General features: G+C 67.5%; 1 protein-coding gene across 12 annotated transcripts in view; it reads left to right on the top strand.

Moving 5' to 3' along the window:
* Positions 1–4,600: 4,600 nt before the first annotated feature.
* The window catches only part of MACF1 (microtubule actin crosslinking factor 1), a 143,068-nt gene continuing 125,288 nt past the window's right edge, over positions 4,601–22,380 (top strand). For 10 of the 12 annotated variants that reach the window (XM_040535287.1, XM_040535286.1, XM_040535281.1 and 7 more), the window contains exon 1: positions 4,602–4,836. In XM_040535287.1, coding sequence (XP_040391221.1) covers positions 4,617–4,836 — 220 coding nt within the window. In that variant the 5' untranslated portion in view covers positions 4,602–4,616. Of the gene's footprint in view, positions 4,837–9,122; positions 9,300–22,380 lie in introns of those variants that run through there. The other 2 variants (XM_040535285.1, XM_040535279.1) reach the window with 2 other exon arrangements.

Raw genomic sequence — 22,380 nt, 5'->3', positions numbered from 1 at the left:
AAAAAAAGGGCTCAGCAAAAAGGCAGCAACTTGCTGGTGTCGAGCGTGACTCATCTAATCGAGTTGTCCAGATGTCGGAGGAAATATCGAAATCTATCTAAACACTCCTGCCTCCCAAGTGGCTCTTTAGACCAATCCAAAATCTAATTGTTCTGGCAATAGATGTTAACACAGCCAAGGGCAAGTGGTGAAATAGCGGGGACTGAGAGGAGCTGATGAATTTGTTGGAGTTAAATACCGTATTAGAAATTTCGGCTGATAAGGAAAATAACCAAAGACCTGATGAAAACTGTTGAGATCAAGCAGAGAGAGAGAGAAATCCACCTCCCGCCCCGTGCCACCCGGTGAGAGGAGCCCATCGCTGCGTGTCCGGCCCAGGCAGCACCGTGAGGGCCTTACAGGGCAACGGGCCCGGTCCTCCTCGAGTTCCTGCAGCAAAAGGGACCTGCAGCACCCGCAGCTCAGCACCGAGCCCTGAGTGTGATTTATTTCCAGTGTGTACTGGGTACAGATCTGTGTTTTGGTGCCTGCTTTCTTGTCACTTTGGCGTGGAAGCAAAGCTGCGTCCCAGCTGGGATGGAGGCAGCGAGGCTGGGATGGGGCTGGAGGTGGGAGCCCGGGGAGCCTCTTGGTGCCGGCCCAGCCACGGCTCCTGTCACTCACCGGCTGCTTTCCCAAAGCCTTCCTCCCCTGGGGTCCTGCTCCCTCTTCCCCAAAATCCGAAGCCTGCGGGAAGCGGGTGCTGGGGCTGGGTGAGCCATCGCCTCCCTGCAGCTCCCGCAGCCCCGTGTGTACCGGGAGCCTCCAGCAGCTTCTCCAGCTCATCTGTGCCTTGGAGAGGAAATAAACAACTCTCAGAATATGAATAATTTATAAAAACTCAAGGGAAAAGGCAGGTTTGATCTGCGGGCTTTGGCGAAGGTTTTAACGAGGGACTGGGGGGACAGACCTGGGGCAGAGCTGCCCGCCAGCTGATTTTGCAGGGGCGCAGCCACGGCCCGGGGCTTGGCTGGGAGGGATCTGCCCATGTCCCTGCAGCACCAAGCGGGACCCTGCGGCTGTCAGGGAGGGGTCTCCATCCATGGACACATTTTATAGCACAGAAATGGGGGGATGAAGTGATTCAGGGAGGATGCGTGCAGTCAGCGCAGTGCTGGAGAGCAGGACCCCCCCCCAGCCCCTGCCTCCCCCCTGTCCTGAAGTAATGCCTCCCCTTCCCCGTCTGGGCAAAACAACGCATGAACTTAACCCAGATTCACAGCACAACGAATCCAGATCAGCAACGTGCTGCAAGGGATTTTTGGAAATGCATTTTGGGTGTGAAATGCATGCAGGTTGGAACAGGCAACGTTTCCTGGCCGCCTTCCCTCGTTTATTCAGGGTTTAATACGGCGCAAATTCGCCCGGTTTGCTCCGAGGGCTTCTCAAGGAAGGGGCCAGATGCCGCCGGCTGGTGGCACCACGCGGAGGTGATGAGGGGACGCGTCCCTTAGGGCCACGGCTGGGGCACGTGGTTCCCCGTGGTCGGCAGCTCGGCTCAGCCTCGCGTGTGCCCGCGCTTGGCTCCGGCTGCCCGCGGTCCCCGCTGATTCCTGCAGCTTCACCACCCAGGCACGGCGCCGTGCTGGCAGCAGCAGTGACTCCTGCCCCGGCAGCAAACGGTGCCGGCCACAGCGGGCAGGAGCAAGAGCACGGCCTGGGCACGGGGATGTTCTGCGGGCTGGGAAAGTGCCAGCAATCCGGCCGGGCGCAGCGGGGGGCAGCCAGGCACCCCATGGCACCGGCAGGACGTGGCTGAGCCACCCAACCTGTCCAGGAGCCGCGTGTCTGACCCCGGGTGCTTTCCTCTTCCAAATGTGTTTGAGGCCACCGGCTCCAGCAGTGCCAGCCATCCTGCCCCGTGGTGCTCACCAGTTTTGGGGTCGCTGTCCCCAGCTGTGCCATCCACCCGTGCCTGGTATGGGCAGTGCCAGGACAGCAGGGCTGGGGCTGGCCCACGAGGATGCTGTTTGCAGCACCCCCTTTACTCTGCCCCCGGTGCCCGAGCACCGCTCCAGCCCGGCTGCAGCATGATGGGGCTCCCAGGGAGCTCAGCCCTTGTTTGCAGCCCATGTTTGTGTCTGAGAGGCCTCAGCTGCTGCCACAGCTCCAGCGCCGCATCTGTGGGCCCGGAGCCTCCCCGTGGTGCTCCAGCACCCGGGCGGGTTCCAGCCGAGCGCCTTCTGCGCTGCTCTCGACCAAGGCGAGAAACAGCTGTTTCTGAGCACCCATCCCTCGTGGGGTGCTCAGCGTCACCGCGCCCTGTGCCACCGCGTCCCCCCTTGCTGGAGGTACTCAGGAAATAACCGCGGGGAAGGGGAGGAATGGATTCGGATGAGATCTGAAAGCTGGTGGGGGAGAAGCACCCCGGGCTGCACTGAGATCCCGGGGCACCGAGGCGATGGGGCTGGCCCGGCCTCGTGCAGCACCACGGGAGCCCGGGGCTGTGGCACCGTGCTGCTTGCCGGTGCTGAGCGTCTGGATCTGCCGTCAGCCGGAGCGGTTTGTCCTGCTTCGCCGCTGCGGAGCGGCCGGGGCTGTCCTGCTCCAGCTCAGCCCCCGCTTCGGGCTGCCGCTGCTGTCCCTGCCCGTGCCACGGCTGCTCCCCGCATGGGCTCGGGGATGCCTCGAGGCCTCGCAGGGAGGCCCTGGGCAGCATGCGGCGTGGCTCCAGCCTGCTCTGAGCCTGTCCCCGCTCCCTGCACCCTGCCCCTGGCCCCCTGCTCCCTGCACCCTGCAGCACGCCCCCTGTACCCGGCGCCCTGCACCCCGCTCCCAGCCCTGCTGTGCTCCCACCACGGCTGCAATCAATGTGCTGCTGCAATTAGCCTGGGCCCCGGGGGAGGCAGAGGACGCGGCGGGGAGGCTGCTGGGGACGGGGGTGCCCGGGGAGGCCGTGCGGGCTGGGGGAGGGAGGCTGCTGGGGGCCCCGGGGAGCCTCCCGTGAGCACCGGGGTTGGTGCACAGGGTGGGGGCCGGGGGTAGGCACGGGCAGCTGCGTGCCCCGGGGGGGTCCCCGGGGGCTCGTACGGCTGGGGAGGGGGGAGCAGGGTGCAGGGGAGCCCCGGGGCGCTGCCCGTGGGGGTGCCCGGGCTGGCGCAGGGGCGGCACCGGGGCCGGTACCCGGAGCCGCGCGGGGCGGGAGGCGGCCGGGACCCCCCCGCCGCTCGGTGCCGCCCCGGTGGGCAGGACCGGGCCGGGCCGGGGGGAGGCGCCGCGGCGGCGGGAGCGGCGGGGAGCGCACGGCGGGGCCGGCGGCGGCCGGACCGGGAGCGCACGGCGGGGCCGGGAGCCTGCGGGGCCGGGGGCGGCCGCACCGGGAGCGCAGCGGCAGCGCCGCGCCCTGCCCGCGCCGAGCCGGGCCGAGCCGAGCCGAGCCGCCGGGGTCGGAGCCGGGGCGCGCCGGGGGTGAGCGGGGCCGCGGCTGCGGGCGGGGGGCGGCCACGGGCAGGGCGAGGTGGGGACGGAGCGGGCGGGGGCGGCGGTGCCGCGGGAGGGAGCGGGGAGGGAGCGGGGAGGGAGCGGGGAGGGAGGGCGGCGGATGCGGCCCCGCTGCCTCCGCACCTGCTGCCCCCCCCCTTCCCCAAACGGCGCTGCCCGAACGGCCCCGGGCCCCCCCTCGGCGCGGCCGCGCCCCCCCCCCTGCGCGCCGAGCCCCCGCTGCCCCCGCACCGCCCCCCCCTCGCCCCAAAAAGGGGCGAGCGCCGCGGCCCCCCCCGGGGGCAGGCGCGGGGGCTGCCCGCAGCCGCGGCTCGGGGGGGGGGGGGGGGGGCGCGTTCGGTTTTTTTCCGCAGCTTTTCGGTGGGGGGCGAATGACTCATGCGAGCCGCGCTCCCTCTGGCCGGTTTTGGGGGGGTCTCTTTGTTCGTGCCTCGCCGAGCACACGGGGGGGGGCGAGGAAGGGCTCGGCTCCATGGAGGCGCCTCCTCTGCCGCCGCGCATCGGCTGCGGGGCTCGGGCGCTTCGCGTGCGTTTTTCCTGGTCGAGCTAGAGGATACAATGCGAATGGTTTCAAATATGTCTCACGCAAGGTGCTTATTTGCCCAGCGTGCGTACGCTGCACAGCTCACCCCCCCCCCCCCGGCTCGCTGCAGAAAGCCCTACCGTTTTCTCCTAACGTGATTAATAGGATTTTTAAAGCTGCTCCCACTCAGAGGGGAAAAAACCCAGGTACAAAGGGCAGGGCAGCTCCCATGGCTTCTTCATGCGCCGAACACAAAGAAACCGAACCCCAAAGGCTGGGCTCTGCTTTGTGGCAGTGAGACGGTGCCGGGGATGCCGGTGTGACCTTTGCTGGCAGAGGGGTGGCCGTGCTGCTGGCCCCGTTCCTGGGGTCCCGGCCACCAGACCAGCACTGGGGACACTGAGGCAGCGCTCAGGAGCTCGGGGGGGGGGGCTGATATACCCAACAGGAGGGTGCCCGGGCATAGGTGCGAGGGCAGACAGCCGCGGTGGGACGGTCGCCCCTCCATCACCCCATGGTGGGGAGGGAGAGGCGGCCGGGGGCCCGGCGTCACGCGCTGTTCGCTCCTTCTGCAGGCTGCTGCCCGCGGGGACGTCCTGCCTGCGCCGGGGCCATGTCGTCCTCCGACGAGGAGACCCTCAGCGAGAGGTCGTGCCGGAGCGAGCGGTCATGCCGGAGCGAGCGGTCGTACCGCAGCGAGCGCTCGGGCAGCCTCTCCCCCTGCCCCCCCGGGGACACCCTGCCCTGGAACTTGCCCCTCCACGAGCAGAAGAAGCGGAAGAGCCAGGACTCGGTGCTGGACCCGGCCGAGAGGGCTGTCGTCAGGGTCGCAGGTAAGGCGGCGCCCGCTGCTCGGCCGTGCTGCGGGGCCCCAGGTTGGGGGGCTCACCCTGCGGTGGCCGAGGTGGTGTCAGGGGCTGTCCCCATCCCCCCCCGAGCTGCGGTGCAGGACACCCACGTTCAGACCTCCATGGTGCCATGGGGAGCGTGGCCAGGGTGGCCCTGGCGTGGTGGCCCTTGGCTGCCGGCTGGGCATGGGTCGGGGTGGGTGGAAGCCCCTCGTCGGGTGTGTTTGTGCCCAGTGATTTTCCAGGGGCTGGGAACGGTGCTCACGAGCAAGGCAGGACGGAGGCTGGCGGGGGACGGCCTCGCGCTGGGGCAGGGAGGACACGGCCTTTAGTGGTGGTGTTTTGGCTCAGTGGCGGCTTTGGGCAGGGCTCGCTGTGGTTTGGTTCCTGCTCTCGGCACGCTGTGCTCAGACGATGACTGGGCACCTTGGAGGCTCCGCTGGGTGACATGAAGGTGCCTTATTACGGGCTAAATGGGCTAAATGCCTCCCCGGTGGAACAATGCCCCGGGCCAGACTGGGGCAGGAATTTGCCCCGGGAGGTTTTTGGTTTCCTCCCGGCTGCTGGCGGGGTTTGGCTGAGAGCTGCGCCTGCTCCTTCGCCACGGTGCCCATCGGCAGCCCCGGCGCCACGGTCACAGGGACACCCGATGTCGTGGGACCCCTGCACTGGGGACAAGGACACTGGGAGCCTCGCCTGGGACACTGGCAGCACCCGGCCCCCTCCAGGGAGCCCTGGCTGGGCCCTTCCCGGCTGTCGCCCCAAGGAAACCCCAGGGCCCAGCTTTGATCTGCCTGTGGAGGAGCACAAGAAGGGGCGAGCACCCCCCAACCCCCCGCAACGAGTGGCCCCAGCACTGGGCTCCCCGTCACGGGACGCTCGCTGCCTGCCCGGCGCGGACACGGCCGTGTGCGTGCACACGTGTGCGGGTGGCCCCGGCCGTGCCGCCGGTGCTGCTCAGGCTCCCGCCGCGCGGCTCCGGGCAGGAAGAACCAGTTGATTCAAATGAGGGCTCCCAAACGCGCCGTCTGGGGATGGGGGGAAGCAAATGCGCAGGGTGCGGCCAGGCGCTGCCCCAAACGCCAGCGCTGCCGGCACCGAGCACCCGCAGCACCCGCAGTGCCCGAACCGGCACCATTCCCGCACGGGCGCTGCCCACGCCGGGGTCCTGCTCCCCCAAAGGCCCCGTCCTGCCGGGGCTCAGCACCCTCAGGGTGCTGCGGGCGCAGCCGAGCTCGCCGCCGGGCTGCCCAGGATGCCGAGCGCTTGTCGTCACGCTGGGTCGATCCAGCCTGTGATTAAAAGCGAGGGGATGTCACAAAACCCGGTCTCACGCAGATTTCCCATTAAAAATAACTCGGGAGGTGCAGCCAGACAGCGCTGAGCCGGGGAAGAAAGAGTTGGAGACAGTTTTGTGTCACCGGGTTTGCAAACGAGCCGAAATATTGATTCGGATCCCTGCATTATTCAGTGGGACGCCCGCGGCGCGGCGCTCGCCCCAGCACCTGTGCCCCCAGGGGGCTCTGGCCCCCCTTTGGGGACACGCGGGAGCGGGGCTGGGGACAGCAGCTGGCCCCGGCCGCTGGGTGACCTGCGGAGGGCACGTGGAAAGGACAGGGGGGACACAGCAGCGGGGACGGATCCCAGGCTGCCCCCTCTGTCCCGCTGGCTCCTCCCGTCCGCGTCCTCGGGGCCCCCCGGGCAGTGCTGGGGACACGCTGTGACAATTCGCTTCTCGCGGGCTCCGGGCTGGCTGCGGTGGCACCACCTGTGTGTGCCCTGGGGGACGTGTGGTGGCACCGCCGCTGCCCGTCCTGCTGGCCTCTTCGCCAACGGGGGGGCCGGGTGCTCACAGCGTCCCCTCTGGCAGCGGGGCCAAGGAATTGGGGACGCAGCCGTGCCCCGGGGAGGGGGCGGCCAGCGGGGGCTGCCAGGGGCTGGGGTGGGGCTGGGGGCGCCTGTCCGTGTGTCCTTCCTGGGGGGGGACGTTGGGGAGGGGGCTGCGTGTCAAGGAAACGGCGCTGCCGTCCTAAATGTGTTTGCCCTTGGTCCTGCCGGGGGTCGTGTTCTGCTTGTGGGTTTGCTTGTGTGAGTCTGGAGTGGTGCTGGGTGCTGCTGGGTGATACTGGGCCGTGCCGGGTGGTACTGGGCGATGCTGGGTGCCGTTGGGTGCTGCTGGGTGCCGTTGGGTGCTGCTGGGTGCTGTTGGGTGCTGCTGGGTGATACTGGGCCGTGCCGGGTGGTACTGGGCGATGCTGGGTGCTGTTGGGTGCTGCTGGGTGCCGTTGGGTGCTGCTGGGTGCTGTTGGGTGCTGCTGGGTGATACTGGGCCATGCTGGGTGATACTGGGCGATGCCGGGTGCAGTTGGGCGATGCCGGGTGCTGTTGGGTGCTGCTGGGCGATGCTGGGTGCTGCTGGGGGCGAGCAGTCAGACGAGCGGGCGATGGCAGCGGCACTGCGGGCGCTCGCTGCTCCGTGCAGGCCCAGGAGGGCGTTTGGAGAGGCTCCTCCGAGCCCTCGGTCGCTCGGGGGCGTCCCTGGAGCCCGACGGCGGCCGTGCCAGCACGTGCAGCGCCTCGGCTTCGCGAGGGGAAACGTCCGTGGGCGTCGGCACGGGGTGCTCGGGGGTGCGGGAACGTTCCCCGCCGGGGGGACCGGGAGGGACAGGAGCAGCGGTGCCCGCTGCCCCGCTGAGGCCGTGCCCGTCCCCGGTTCCAGGACAGGCGGATGCCACCCGCGGGGACGTTCCCATTCGGCCGGGGCCCGGCCGTGCGTCGCCCCGAGCCGCTGCCCCGCGTGCTGCCCACGGGCGTTTTGCACCACGGGGGGCTCCGAGGCAGCCCCGCCACCAGGGTTTGGGGCCCGCTCCCCACGGCGGCAGTGCCCGGTGCCGGGCACACCGCTAATTGCCCCCGCTAACGAGAGCGCCGCGGCGACGGCCGCGTTTCACCAGCGCTCGGAGCCGCCGCCGTGCCCGTTTGGGAGCGGGGCGGGGACGCCGCCATCCCCTGGGGACGGACGGGGAGGATGGCACAGGGGGGGTACAGCCCCAGGGGACCCCCCCCCCCCCCGGACCTGGGGGCAGCTGGCGGGGTTTGGCCCCACTGGGGCTGAGGTTTTGGCAGCCAGGGCCGGGGGGGACGCTGGTGGCCGGCGCTGCGGTGCCGGCCCCATAGAGATGTGGGGTGCGGACCCTCGGCACCCAGGGGTGCCGCCGGGGGTCCTGGGGGTGCCTGGGCGGTGGCGGGGACCCGCGGTGATGTCAGGGCTGTGGGAAGGGGCTTTTCTCGTCGCCGTGGTTACCCAGCTGGCTGCTGCACCGGTTGCCATGGGAACAGCGCAGCCAGGGCGAAAAAGCAACATCTTGCGGCGGCCAAAAAAGGCCGGGATTTGCCCCAGCAGGCTGGGGGGGGGGGGGGCAGGGGGGGCAGGGCTGCCGGGGGGCCGGATCCGGCCTCGTGGTGAGGGCGGTGGCGGTGCCTGGCGGCCTGAGCGGGGCTGGGGGCGCCGGGGGGCTGGGGGTGCCCATGGAACGCCCCGAGCACGGGGCCTGGCTGCGGGGTGTGCCCTGGGTGCATGGGAGGCACTGGGGGGCACTGGGATGCAGTGCTGTTGGTGTACTGGGAGGCACTGGGAGACAGGGTTCTGGGAGGTACTGGAACACAGTGCCTTTGGTGCACGGGGATGCATCGCTCCTGGTTCACTGGGAGGCTCTGGGGTGCATTGCTCTGGGTGCACTGGGAGGCACTGGGAGACACCGGGTGCGGTGCACCCTTGGTGCACTGGGAGGCACTGGGAGGCACTGGGACGCATCACTCTGAGTGCACTGGGAGACGCTAAGACAGTGCCCTTGGTGCTCTGGGAGCACTGGGTGGTGCTGGGAGGCACTGGGATGCATCGCACTGGGAGGCACTGGGCATGGTGCCCTTGGCGCACTGGGAGGCACTGGGCGCACTGGGAGGCACTGGGCGCGGTGCCCTTAGTGCTCTGGGAGGCGCTGGGACGCATTGCGCTGGGAGCACTGGGAGCACTGGGAGGAGGCGCCGGGCGCGGTGCCCCGTGGGGGGCGCTGCCGGATGCCCGGTGCGGCCGCCAGGGGGCGCGGCGGTGCCGGTACCGGCGCCGCCACCGGCGGGGCGGGACGGGAGGGGCGTGGCCACCCAGGCGATGGGCGTGGCCAGACGAGGGGGCGTGGCCCGTCTGGCGGGGCGTGGCCGCGGCGCTGGGGGCGTGGCCTCGGCGGCGGGGCGGGGCGCGGCGGCGGCGCGGGGCGGAAGCGGGGCCGGGCAGAGCGGCGGCGGCCGCGGCGCCGGGAGCTGCTCGGGGGGCGGCGGCACAAAGGCCGCCATGGCCGGGGCCGGCTACGTGCCGGGGCTGCTCCCGGCCAACCGCAGCCAGGAGAAGGAGTTCGAGCAGGCCTACGAGGACGTGCTGGAGCGCTACAAAGGTGCGGCCCCGGCGGGCGGCGGCGGCGGCGGGCGGCCCGGACACGGGCTCGCGGCGGGGGCAGAACCGGACCGGGGCGGCCGCGGTGCCCGGCCGGGCTGCGGGGGGATGCGGCGACGGGGTGCTCCGGGGGGGGGCCGAACCCCTACGGCCCCCCCCCGTCCCACTCGGTGCCCCCGGTTCGTGCCCGGTGGGAGCAGCCCCGGGGCTCCGCGCTCCCGCGTGGGCTGCCCGTGGGTCCCGGGCCCCGCTCGTGGGGCTCCCCGCGTGGGGTGCGGTGCTGGGGGCCCCGTGCCCTGCGAGCGGAGCACGGGGTCCAACCCCCCTCCGGTCCCCCCGGGGGTACCGGGACCCCTCCCCCCGGGGCACAGGGACCCCCCCCCCCCCGGTGTCCCCGGGTCCCACTCGTGGGGGCGCGGGGGGCGCGGGGCCGGCTGGTGCGGGCGGTGAGTGTGCGCTTTTGGCGGCTGCGGGGAGCTGCGGGCGCTCTCCTTGGCGGCAGCGCTGCTTCTGCCCTGGTCGTGCAGGGGGCTGCTCGGGGGGGGGCCGGCTCCCAGCGCCCCGCTCGGCGCCGTTCTGCTCCAAGGGGAGCAGCCGGGGCTCCTAAAGCGCCATCCCCGAGGACTGGGTGCTCGCTGCGTGCCTTTCCTTTTCCTTCTTGCACGCAGAGAAAGGGGAGTGATGGACTCCCCCGGTTTGGGGGGTGCCACTGAAACGTCCCTGGGTGGGCGCGGTGTGGGGTCTCCGCTTCCATGGGGAGCGGGGAATGAAAGAAAGCCCCTTGTGGCGTCTGGGATTGGGAAGGCGCTGGGTGACGTGACCTGGCCCGTCCAGGTGCGTTATGAACCTGTGTTCAGAAAAAAACCCCTGTGGGGTGGCCAGGCGCCGCGTGGAGCTGCTGAGGGCAGCGCAGGGAGCTGGGGCTGGGGTGGGAAGGGTGCGCTGACGCCCTGGGCTCTGCTCCACATCACTCCTCGCATCGCTTCTCCCGAGTTCCAAAAGAGAAAACGAAATCGCAGCACCGTGCGCCCTGGGCCAGCTGCAGCACCAGGGGCTGGCAGTGCTGTGTCCCTGCTCGCCGTCCCCCAGCGCCGCACCTTGCTCCGGCCGTCGGTGGCCGCACTCAGCAGCGATGCTCCCGTGGCAAGGGGAGAACCTTCTCCAGGCTGCTGCGGTCGCTGTGCCGGCTGTAGGAAGCCGGTAGTCGCCTGGAAATGCCCTGCTGGTATTGCTTGTGGTCTTGTTTATGGAGCCCATTCAGCGCAGGGGAAGTGAGTGTTTATGCTGGATGAAAGCTGTCCTCTGCCCCTTCCCAGCTCCCGGCTCTCCCGGGACATCCCGCGCTCGCTGTGGGGCCGGCCGGGAGCATTAGGTTGGGGCTGTTGGCTCCGGGCTGCTGGAGGCGCTGCCTCTTCCCCGCTCCCCCACTGCAGTCCTGTGAGGGGTTCGGTTTTTCCTGCCCAGAACAAGCTTTCCACTGGCTCGTCCTCCCGTCCTGCTAATCCCGCAGGAACGGAGAGCAGGCGCTGAAACGGGCCGGGCATGGAGGGCCACCATGCACAGGACCCAGTGCTGCCAGCACTGACCCTTGGGGTGGGAGCACGGGGAAGATGTGTGGCCTTGCTCAAGCTGGGAGCTGCAGTGAGAGCCGCTGAAATGTGCGGGGGTCACCTCTGTGAGTGGAGCTGTTTGGTTAAAAACCAGCTTTAAAAATGAATCTGAGCAGTGGGGCCTCTGCTTAGAGCCAGACCGGGGAGGGTCCCGGAGCTGGTGCGGTGGGCGCTGGTTTCCCAGCTACAGAGCTCGTCTCGAGCTGAAGAGCAGGGGTTAACCAGATGGCAGATCCCCGCGATTTCTTTCTTTATCAGACTCCCACTGTAGGCAGACGAGATGCTGAGCGTGATTTGGGTGTCAGGTAGGTGTTCTGCTTCAGCGCCGCTGCTCGCAGCCGGACTGCTCCCGCGCAGGTTGGTGGAAGAGGCTGGCATCAGCAGCGTGGGCGCTGCGCGGGGGCACGGCTCCGTGCTGCTGCGGGGGGCTCTGCCCGCCCTGGTGGTGCCCCAGTCCCCGGCGGGGGCGGATGGAACGGGGCCGGGAAGCAGAGCAGGAGCCGGGGGCTGCGTGGGCTCGGGTGCCTCCTCGCAGTGCGCTGCGAAGCCTTGGCACCCTGGGGTGCGCCGCGTCCTCGGGGAGAGCACACCGCCTGAGCTGTGCTGTCCTGCACGGATCCAGGCACCTGTAGCTGAAAAAGCTGAGCTTCCTGGGGCTCACACGGGACACCTCTGGGACCTGGGGCTCTGCCGAGAGCCAGCGGTGAGCGTCCCAGCGCGGCGGGGCCGCACCCTGGAGGCTCGGCGTGGCGCGGCTCCCAGCCCCGCTTGCCTCATCGCTGGATGGTGATGCTGTGGCACATGCCAGGACGTGCAGCGGCGCTGCTGACGGTGCCCGTGAGAACGGTGCAGGCGGCGGCGGCTGCGGTGCAGCACTCCCAGCGTCGCGCCTCCCAGCTGAAGCAGGGAGTGGTGGCGGAGGTTTTGGGGACGGGTCAGTCCCTGGGATGCTGCCGCGGTGGCGGAGCAGGTCGAGGGCTCCGAGCAGGAGGGAAAGCCCTGGCCCGTCTCCCCGCGGGTGCCCGGCATGTCGTGTGGCTCGGTGTCCAGGCTTGGCCTCTGTTCCCAGCACACGCCACGTCCCCGTGTTTGGCAGGAGGGCGCAGGCACGCCGCGTCCCTGCAGGAAATCGTGAGGCCGAGCGCGGCCCCATGGGCAGCAGCCCCAGAGCCTGCCAGCAGCACAGGCTGCGGGCGGTGCTGCCAGCCCCGTGCAGGTATGGGTCGTGCTTTCAGTGCTCAGAGCACTTTAACCATTAACTAATCAACCCTGGTGAGATCCTTTCTTCCAAATAATTAACTGATTTGGGGGGTCGGAGGTAGAGGTTTGCAGTTAGCATCAGGGAATCCCCTTCCCACCCGTCTTTGCCTTCTCTTCCATCTCCGCGGTGCCACGCGTGTGGCCCGACGTGTTTGCACGGGGGCAGCAGTGGTGGCGTGTCAGCACGTCCGTGTGAGCTCACTTGGTGCGAGGGAGGGGACGTCTGCCCCGGGGCTGGAGGAGAGCAGGGGCAGGACCTTGGCGTGGATGAAGCAGAGCGCGTTGGAGCCCTCCTTGTGGCAGGCAGCCCGGCTGCTCCGGGCCATCTCCAAAGCAGCTCTTTTTTTCCCCAGTAGTCTTATCTTCTGCTACATGAAACGTAACTGAAGGTCGTATGTCCAGGTCTTGCCTACCCACCAGTGTGGGGGTCTCGGGCCGGAGGCAGTGCTCCTGGCAGCGGGGATCAGCACCACGACCACCTGCGTCGCTGCGCGGGGCCGCGTCCTGCCGCGGGGCAGCTGCCGTTGCGATGCCGTTGTGCTAAGATAAACATCATTCCTTGGTGGTGATGAGCGGGTTGCACGAGGTCTCCGCAGCCTGCCAGCGCCCCGGCGGGACGGGTGGCGTGGCGGTGAGTCCTCGCTGCGGGAGGAAGCCCTTCTTCTTCCTCTCCATCGCCCGGGAGGGGGAGGTTGGGCGCTGCCGCCCGGCTGAGGGTGCTGCTGTGGGCAGCTCCATTGTGTGCTGTCCGCGTGTCCTCCTGTGCTGCTTCCCTGGGCCCTTCCCGAAGTGCTCCGGCTGCCCTGGGCCCATTAGATTTCCACCACTGGACCCGATGACTCTGTTTTGGGAGGCACAGGGAGGTGCCGGCCTCCCTGGTGCTGAGGGGGGCCGGACACCCAGGGGGTCTCAGGGAGGTGGCGCGGTGCCTGGGCTGCTGCCGGGCTGGCTGGAGCCGCCTGCCCGCGCGGTTCGTGTCTGTGGCTGAGGTGGAACCCGGGCTCGTGGTGCAAGATGCTGTTTTGCTCGCGTTTGTTTTGGACAACAGGGAAATGAAGCTGGTGGTTTTTCTGGTGGCAGGACCCACCCTGCCTTGCCTGGCCAGGTTTCTGCTGCCTTTGCAGTGGAGTCACCGTCATCGCCGGCACGTGACGGCGCCTCCCGAGCTCCTCTCCCGTGCCTGGCGGAGGCTCGCTTGGCCGGGAGGCTCGTGGCCTCCCTCCTGCGGCCGGCCCCCGTCCCCAGAGCCTGTTCCACGCGGATGGCAGCGATTGAAATTGTGTCAATTCATGTCGCCCTGCTCAGAAGCCACGGCCGTGGCTCTGCGAGCCGGGCTGAGCGCTGCCGTGGGGCATGGGGGGGCTGCCGGATGCTCCTCGCTGCTTCTCTGCCGTTTTCCAGGGGAACTGCTGCTGGTCCGGGGAGAAACACCCCGGGGAGCCCGGGGCCGTCGCCGCCAGCATGGGGCGGCAGCGCTGCGGTCACCGCTGCGGTCACCTCCGGCACGGGCGCCGCTGGGGGCGAGGACGTGCCGCGCCGGTACCTGGCGCAGGGAGCCTTTGCTCTCATTTCAGCAGCAGGTTGGAGGGACTGCGGAGGCCGGGGCGCTCAGAGAGCAGCCCAAAGTGTTTTCTTGCTCCTTTTTTAGGTGTCGTGGCACCGTTTGTGTCAGTTTGCCTTGGAGCCTTTTCCTCCTCGGCTCGGCTTCGGTAAGGCTGAGATCTCCGACCTCCGTCTGCTGGTCTGCGGCCAAGCTCCTTCCCAGGCTGGTCTCGTTCGTGTCAACTAAGTTTAGACTGCAATGGACATACCAGGGCTGATGCCAGCAGGAAGAAACCGCTCCGGTCTCCCAGGGAGAAGCATAAAAAGAGGATTTTTTTTTTCTCTGCTCATTCCTGGAAGTGTTCTAACAGCATTGTTTGAATACCGGGGTGATTGATCCCTTTGTACGCACCTAAAACAGATAAAATCCGCCCTGTGGAGACACTGGGGGAGGTCGGTTCCCAGTCCCTCCTGGCTCTGCGGGCGCACTCCAGCTCCTCCTGAGCCGTGGGGCTCTGCTCAGTGCTGCGGTGGTGGTGGGGTGAGCTGAAGCCCCTGGTCTGAGCCCTGGGCAGGGGCTGTGACCGCCGGCACCGCGGTTCGGTGGGGATGACCGGGGCGCTGTCGGCTTGCACCCATGGCATCCCGAGGAAGGAGCAAAACGCATCCTCGTTAATATTCCCCGGGGGCTGTTTCTGCCAGCAGCCCCTGCCGCGTGCCCGTGGCGGGGAGCACGAGGGCAGGGCCGGCTGATGCCTGGTGCCGGCTCCGTGCCTCTCGGCGGGTCTTTAAAATGGTGCGGGGGTTGTGGGGCTCACGGCGCCCAGCGCCTCGTGGGGATCCGCGGCAGGGCCGGATCCTGGCAGCTCGGCTCTGTTTTGCAGGGCAGGTGAGGCAAGAGCCGCCCGCGGGGCGAGGAGGGGCGGCGGCGGTGGGTGTGATGGCTGGGGAGTGGTGGGAGCCGTAATTACGGGGCTGGGCCTCCCGTCCCCTGCGCTGCGTGTCCCTGCCCAGCGCGGCCGTGCACAGCGGGGCTCAGCGGGCAGGATGTGTGCACCGGCTCCCCTCCTTGCCGGGTGCTGCTGGGCGAGCAGGAGCGTGCTGCCCTTGCTCTGTGCGCTCGGTGGTCCTGATCCCTGCACCCCTGTCCCCGAGGGCACCTGGTCCCTGCCCGGTGCTGCCCTGGAGGTCCATGTCCCACGTCCCCAGCAGCTGGGCTTGCAGCGTGTGCAGAGTGCTGGCCTCCAGCTCCTCTTCCTTCCTTCCTTCCTTCCTCCAGCCTTGCTGGAAGCCCCAGATTTGATGTCTCAGCACTGCCCTGGCTTGTCTGGGGGGACCGGGCCTGCAGCCAGGGCTTGGGGATGTGCAAACGGCTCCAGGCTGGGGGGGGGAAGCCCTGTTGGGGAGCGCTCCCTCCAGAAGGCAGCGTGTGCAGAGGATGTTTGTGTTAATGAGCTGGGAAGTTTCACTTCCAAGCCCACGTCGTGGGGTTTTCTGCGTGCGGATGAATCCCATCCGGCTCGGGGGCCGGGGCGGGGGATCTCCAGCGCAGGCTTCCTGCGGGCGAGGCGGCGACCTGGGGTCTGGGCCCCCAGATTTGGTGTGTCCCCGGCCGGGGCCGTGCCGAGGTGAGCCCTCGGATGTGGTCCGAGGTGTCCCCTGCCTCTGGGGCAGATAAGCCCCGCGGTTCCTGGAAGGGGCGGCGTGGGGAAGCTGCTGGGCAAGGTGGCCCCCGAGATCTCGGGCGAGGAGTGGGGTGCTGCTTGCGGAGGGGGGGCTGGTGCCCTCTCACCGTCAGGGAGAGGTGTGAGCAGGGAACCAGCCACGGTGATGGGGCAGCCTGCAGCTTCAGGGGATGTGTGTCTTGGGACAAGGAGCTTGTGCACGCTGGGTCCCTGGAGGCGCAGCGTTGCAGCGCCAGGAGTTCCCACCTGCCCCTTAATTTCCCGTTTTATCAGCAACCCAGATCAGTCGGTTCTGGGCTGCTGGCTGGGACTCTGCGAGGGCACAGTGACTGTTCCTTGTTGTTTCCCTGTGAATTAAACCTGGCTGCCTCTTTTTCTCATTTCCTGTTTGCTCCCGCTGCCCTGCGGTGCGCTCACAGTCCCCTGCCCGGGGCCACGGGGCCGCGTGCGCTGCCTGCCCCGCTCGTGGCACGGGCAGGAGCTGTCCCTTGTTGTGGTGGGGCCCTGGTCCTGCTTCCATCCCTGGGCACGTCTCCTCTCCTCCCTGTACCTTGTTTTTCCCCCAGCTCAGGCCTTGAGGACGGTGGCCGATGGAGCGTTTTTCAGGGTGGGAAGCTCTGCCAGCCTCCCGCTGGCAGAGGATGCTGTTTCGCTCCGTGTCCCCCGCACCACCTCGTTCCCTCCTCTCCTGGCCGTTCTCTTGCTTGCCCGGGACACAGACCCTGAACCCGTTTGTTCGCGGGGGCAGAAGGGCAAAGTCCCCCTCTGCCACGTCCCTCCCCTGTGCCTCTCTCCAGCTCAGTTAGGGTACAACTCCTGTCTTTTCTTATCAATAGCGGTAAAACGTCCGCAGCAGGTTGCCGTTCTGGCCCTCCAGAAATGCCTTTGCCAGCAGCTTATTTTTCCCTGCGGGAAGCTGGATACGAGGGCTCCTGCGCCAGCGGAGCTTGCGCTGACCTTGGGCAGTTCTGCTACCAGAGGCGTCCGTGCAGCGACCCAGAGGGAGCTCCTCCCGTTCGTGCCGGCCAGGCCAGGCCCTGGCTGTCGGCTGCGCTGCCCCGGCCGGGCACAGCGGTGCTGCTCAGGTGGGCTGCGGGCAGGCGAGCGGTGCTGTAGCACCTTGACACACCTCTTCACCACGCTCGTGGCCACAGCCAGCCTGTGTTCCTGGATTGGAGGCCGTCTGGGTGATGTGACGGTCGTGCAGTGATGGCCACGTTCCTGCTGCAGGAAAACAAACATGCCCCGGGCTTGTTCCCATCACTGCAGCGGGTCGTGCGTCTGTGCCCTGCCTCTGGCGGCGTCTTTGGCCCGGTGTGAGCCGCTCTGCCCCGCAGCAGGTCCCTGTCCCACATGCAGGCGGCTCGTGCGCGCCTCGGGGCGAAACTGCGCCGGGCACTGCGGCGGGAGCACGGCTGGCAGTGACGGCCAGCACGCAAAGGTCTCAATGCGGGCGGCTCCAGACGCTGCACGTGGAGACATTTCATCCTCTCCGGCTGCTTGGGATGCTTGGGATTCTTGCTGCGAGGGGCAGTTGTTGGGCTGGAGAGGTTGGGATTCCGCGGCCAGGCAGGCAGCTGGGGCACGGCGGCCGTCCCGGGAGCTGGGGGCTCCCTCCGTGCTCCGTCCCCGGCGGCTCTCCTGTGCCGGCCGTGCAGCTCCGGGCCAGCTGGAGCGATCCGCCACGGGCCGGGGATTCCTGGCGTTCCCGGCAGGGAGAGGAGCCGGGATGCTGGAAACGGATCTGGCAGGCGTCAGATCTGCTCCTCCTTAACGCCATCGGGGCGGGAGGAGAGGGACTCGGCGTTCCTCCTCTTGCAAGCCCCATGGGGTCAGGATGCAGGCACTAGGGTTGGCTGCCACGGCTCACCCCTACTTTTATCTCCCCAGAAGGACAAAAAAAGGTGTCGGGGCTGGGGACGCAGCCACGGGTGCTGGCAGGAGCCAGGGCATCAACAGCAGTGGCCAAGCCCGCTGCGTCCCCTCCTGTGCCTGGGGTTTGTGTTCCCTTGGAGCGGCAGCCTGCCTGCTGGGCCTGGTGTCCGATCTCTCCCCTTTCCCAGGAAGGAATGAAAATAAATGAAAATAAATGAAACGGGGCCGCTCAGCAGCTGGTCTGGCAGCATCGCCTGCTGCCTCTCGCTGGGCTTTGTTCCCCGCTTCAGCGCTTGGCACGGGGGTGATGGAGGGAAGGTGGCTGAGCGCTGGCGCAGCTTTGTGCCGCTGCTGGGGGGCGTTCGCGCAGCCTGCAGGGGATGGGGACCCCCTGTGGCAGCAGGGGCTCTGCGGGGTGGCTGGGGACAGCGGGGCCCTGGAGGAGGCTGCACCCCTGCTTTCTGCCCCGTGTTCCTGGTTCCCTTCTCGCAGCCCCTTTGTCAGCAAGAAGCAGCTTTTTTTGTTGTTGTTGTTTTTCTTTTTTTTTTTTTTCCCCCAGAGGAAAATTCCATTGTGCTATTTTTAGTGGTGACAGCTCGGCTTCTTGCAGCAACTTTACTCTGCTCCTTGCTCCGCCTGAAGGCAGCCGGGGGGTCCCTGGGTGTGGGGGTTGCAGAGGGCCGTGGTGTGCATGCAGGTGGAGGCTGTGTCGAGGCGCGGTGCCGATGAAGCGCTTCTGGCTCCAGCTGTGCGTGGAGATCCTTGGCAGAGCCCGGCACGGCCGTGCATGGGCTGTTCCACGTGGCTGCACACCGGCGGTCAGGTCTGCTTCCTCTCGCCAGGATGAATGAGCTCCTGTCCCAACTGCAGGTCAATAAATCCCCTGGGCTTCCCCAAAATCGGCATCACCCCTGCCCTGGCTGTGCCGAGCTGGCGGTGGGGGGCCGTGGGTGCAGGTTGTGCCGAGGGGGAGAGGTGTAATCCAAGCCCTCCATCTTCCGCGGCCGCCGTCCCCCTCGGAGAGCCGGGAGCAATTTTGGTTCTTGTGTTCCTGGACAAAACAGCTGTCGGGAGCAAAAGTGGCAACTGGCCTTCGGAGCTTGCTTGGTTGGGAGAGGAAACCGATACGCCCGGGTGCGCGTCCGTCCCTGGAGAGGTGCGCGTCCGTCTGCGGCGCTGCGAGGAGCAGGGCCGCCGGCACAGCGGGTCCCCGCATCCTGCTCGTGGTCGCCTGGCTGGGCAAACTGCTTCCATGGACGGGTGTGGGTGACGTGGGGATCGGCGCAGGGTGCTGCTCGCTCTGGGGACGGGCACCCGCGCTGTCCCCGAACATCGGGCTGCGGCTGGCGGGGAGCCGGGATTTGGCACAGGGGCGCCCGCGCTGGGTGTGAGCCCTGCCGGGAGGTGCCGGCCCTGGCAAACCTCAGCCGGGCAGATCCTACAAGGGCTGTGCGGTGGGTCTTGCTCAACCCGCTGAAATCTCTTTGGACAGGTGATAGCAGAACAACGCAATCCGCCACCGCGAGGGCTGCGTTTCACCACCGCTCCCTCCCGTGTCGCGCACCTGCCGCTCGCTTTGCAGAGCCAGCACTGCTGCTGGTGGACGCCAAGATGTGGTGGTGTCAACTCCCCGAGCAAAGGCACATCCAAAAGCACTGCCCGTGCTTGGATGGGGCTCCCCAGCACGGCTTCTCGTTAAATTAGTAGTCCTTAATTTGCCAGAAGAGCAGTGCCGTTCCCAGTGGAGGCCCCTTCCACCACGGGGCAGGCACCGTGTGCGGCCGCCTTGCTGTTGGATCACGCTGGGCTGGTTAGTGCTGCCAGCACAACTTTTAAAACAAGTAAATCTCCTCTGGGGTTTTGTAACCGCGTCGCGGGTGGCACGCGGCTCCTTGTGGCACGTGGAGAGCCGGGGCCGGGTGTGAGCAAAGCATCGAGGCCAAAGGCCTCGGGGAGCCCAGCGCCGTGGGGGCTTCGTGGGGCACCTGGTTTTGGGGCAGCCCAGGTGGCGTTTGTGGTTCACTGGGTGTTTTCCTGTCTGCTGCTGTCCTGCCTGCAAGTCTTGCAGGGCTTTTTTGTTCCCCTCCCAGCGCTCTCGCCGCGCTGAGCTCCTTGCCCGAAATACCGGCAGGACACACAATCCCCGGGACCCCCAGCCCGGGGGGCAGGTGGTGGGAGCCGGCTGCGGGGTGCCCGCCGGGAGCTGCCGGCTCATTTGCAAAAAGGGGGGTGGCTTCGGCCGGGGGAGGTTTGAGCAGAGATCATCGAATAAGGAGAGGCAGGGCTGGGCCACGGGTGGCCAAAGGGCAGCGGCGGCGGGGCGAGCGCGGGTGGCTGCAGGGTGCCGTCGCCCCGATGCCTCCCAGCTGAGCAGCGGGGCAGCCCGGCAGGACGATGAACGTGGACAAGTACAAGAAGTTCCTGGATGGCCTCAGCACCCTGAAAGGTATGCCAGCACCCCTCGGACTGGGGGGCAGAGCTGCTACCGAGCTGCATCCGTGCTCCGTGGTGGGGTGGGGAGCTGCCCATGGGGGTCCCGGCGCTGCCCGTGGGGGTCCTGGCTGCTCCCCTGCCCTTCCTCAGGCTCCGGCACAGCCCTGCTCGTTGCATCCTCCGGGGACTTTGAGCTGTACCCAGCTCCGGTGGAGACAGACGTGGCCTTTCTGCGGACAGGCGCCTGGGAGAGGCCGTGCTTTCCGTGGCTCAGCTTCACTTCCCTGTTTTGTCTTTGCTTTGGGCATTTAGCAGCGTATCTGGGCACAAAGCAAGCCGTGATGGCTAGCCTAGCACTGTACTGAGCACAGGAAGTGGAAGCTGATTTGCAAACAACAATAGAAAAAGAAATTGAGCTCAAAATCAGCCCTTTGAGGGGAGGGACCTGACTGCAGCTCTTGTGGCTTGGGTGCAGGTGCTCGTCTCCGCAGCGCCTGGCCGTGGGTGCGTGGTGGCACCTTGCTGCGGGTAGGGGCTGGCAGCACCGCGTGCAGACCTGTCTGTTTTTCCTTTTTTCCCCCCCTTTTCTTCCATTCCCAAACCCTTTTCCCTGCCGCTCTGCTTTCCCCTGCCTCTCCCCGGGGAGCTGGTTGCAACACCTGATCGCGCGGCTGGCGGCTGGCAGGGCGGCCGGGCCGGCAGCGAGCCCTGGCTGCGGGCAGGCTGAGGGCAGGAGGGCGGCTCGGTGTCGCTGCGGGCTCTGCTGCGGCACGGCAGGAGCCTGAATCTGCCGGGGGTTTGGGGTGGATCCGGTGGCTTTCGTCTTGGTGCAGCTCCTCCACCCAGAGCACCTTGCTCTCTGCTGGCAATGTTACCTTCCCTGGTGCCTCTGCCTCCAGTGGTCTGCTCCTGGCGGCTCTTAAGAGCCTTTTTTTTTTTTTATTTCCCCCCTTTTCTCGGAGCAGCTTTTTGCTCAGGGACTCGCAGCTGGCCTCGTCCTGCTGCAGGCAGGTATTGGGATTCGCCTGCTGGAAGGGCGGCGCCGTGGGAGGGGAAAGGAGAAAGCAGCTGGGATGGCGTCACCTGTCATCTAACAACACTTAGTGACCTGCTGCTCCTTACAGCGCTGCCTCGGTGCAGCTGGGCTCTACCAGCTGATCCTGCCGCACGACAGAGGTGAATCGATTCGATGTTTAATTTAGCAGGGAGCCAAGGGAGTTGTCACCCGGCCGCCTGGCGGCCTCCCCACCCTCCTGCCGGCGACGCCGAGCGGGGCTGGTGCAGGGGGTTAATCCCGGTGCTCCCGGGCTGCTCCGTGCCTGACAGCTGCCCTGAGCTATCGTGTCCGGGAGTAATATAATTCACTTTCTTACGCTGGCGCAGCGTCCGTCATACATTTTTCGTGAGCCTTGCTGCAGCTGGCACGGGGAATCAATGTAAAAGGAGCTGGTGTCGCTGTGCGCCGTGCCGGGGAGGCGGCTGGCTCCGTCCCCTGGCCACGTTTGTCCCCGTGTCTTCAGTGCTGGAGCAGCCTCATCCTCGATCCCCTCGGCTGCTCCCTTTACCCACCGCCCGCGGTCTGCCCCTCGCTGCTGGCTTAATTCTGGGTTGGCTTTTGCTCGGGGTCTGGGCTTGGCTGCGATGGAGGGGAAGACATGGTTGGCCAGAATCTGCTCCGTGCTTTGGGTGCCCGCGGTGTCCCCACGGTGTCCCCATGAGGCAGCCCCGGTGTCAGCGAGCTCCCGCCCTCGGTCTGGGGCTGTGGAGGTTTTGTGCCCTGTCTCCAGCTGCAGCTCTGCGACTTTCCCTCCTGTCTGCGAGCGTTGCGTGCCGAGCAGCCGAGATGACATTGTTAATAGTCATTGCGAGGCTGCTGGAGCTGATGTGGCAGCTCGTCCCTATGCAGGTGCTGCCCAAAGCCCTGTCTGCATCTCACCAGTGTCTGCTGGGCTCTCCGGGGCGATGCCGGCACGCTTTCTCTCACCAACCGCACCTACCGCAGCCCTCTGCAGCTTTTAATTCAGGAGCTGGGAGAGGGGAGGGAGCCCCTTTGTGCGCAGGGGCGGGGGGGGCGTCAGGGTCCTCGGGGGGCGAGGAGGCTCCGAGTGGCACAGGCAGCCCCTGGCGCTGGCTGAGCGCTTCCCCAAGCGCCCGAGCGTGGACGAGGCTTTGTGCAGACGCCCGGGTGCGGTTAGGGCTCGGCTCTGCTGGTGTGGAGATGGCTGCGGCGTGCCCGTCGCTGCGATGCTTTGGCGCTGGCTGCGGCTGAGCGCGCTCCTCAGTTCCGAAAGCGGCCGCAGGCGGGCTCCCCTCGAGCTGCGGGCTTGGACAAAGCTGGTGGAAAGCAAGGTTTTATTGCCGGAGAGGATTCTTAGCCCCTGCCTCCCCCCGTCTCTATTCAGCTCCCCAGGGAGGTGCAGGCAGCAGCGGATATTGGAGCTGGGGCCGTTTCATATGTAAATGCTGGGTGTGCAAGTGCAGTGCCCTGACCCCCGGCAGAGTGCCAGCAGCCGTGCCACGGCCCAGGGGGGGCCTTGGAGGGCGTCCCGTCCCCCCCGTGCCCACGGGGACCGTGCGGTGCTGCCCCCCTTCCCCTGGGCCGGGGACAAAGGATGCTGCTGGGGGCTGCCCCCGGCTCGGCCCTGGGTGGAAGGGAAACGGGCTTCTCCTTGGCTGC

Source organism: Cygnus olor, chromosome 23 (genome assembly GCF_009769625.2).
Source record: "Cygnus olor isolate bCygOlo1 chromosome 23, bCygOlo1.pri.v2, whole genome shotgun sequence".
NCBI classification, from domain to species: Eukaryota; Metazoa; Chordata; class Aves; order Anseriformes; family Anatidae; genus Cygnus; species Cygnus olor.
This window is presented reverse-complemented; position numbering and strand designations above follow the sequence as displayed.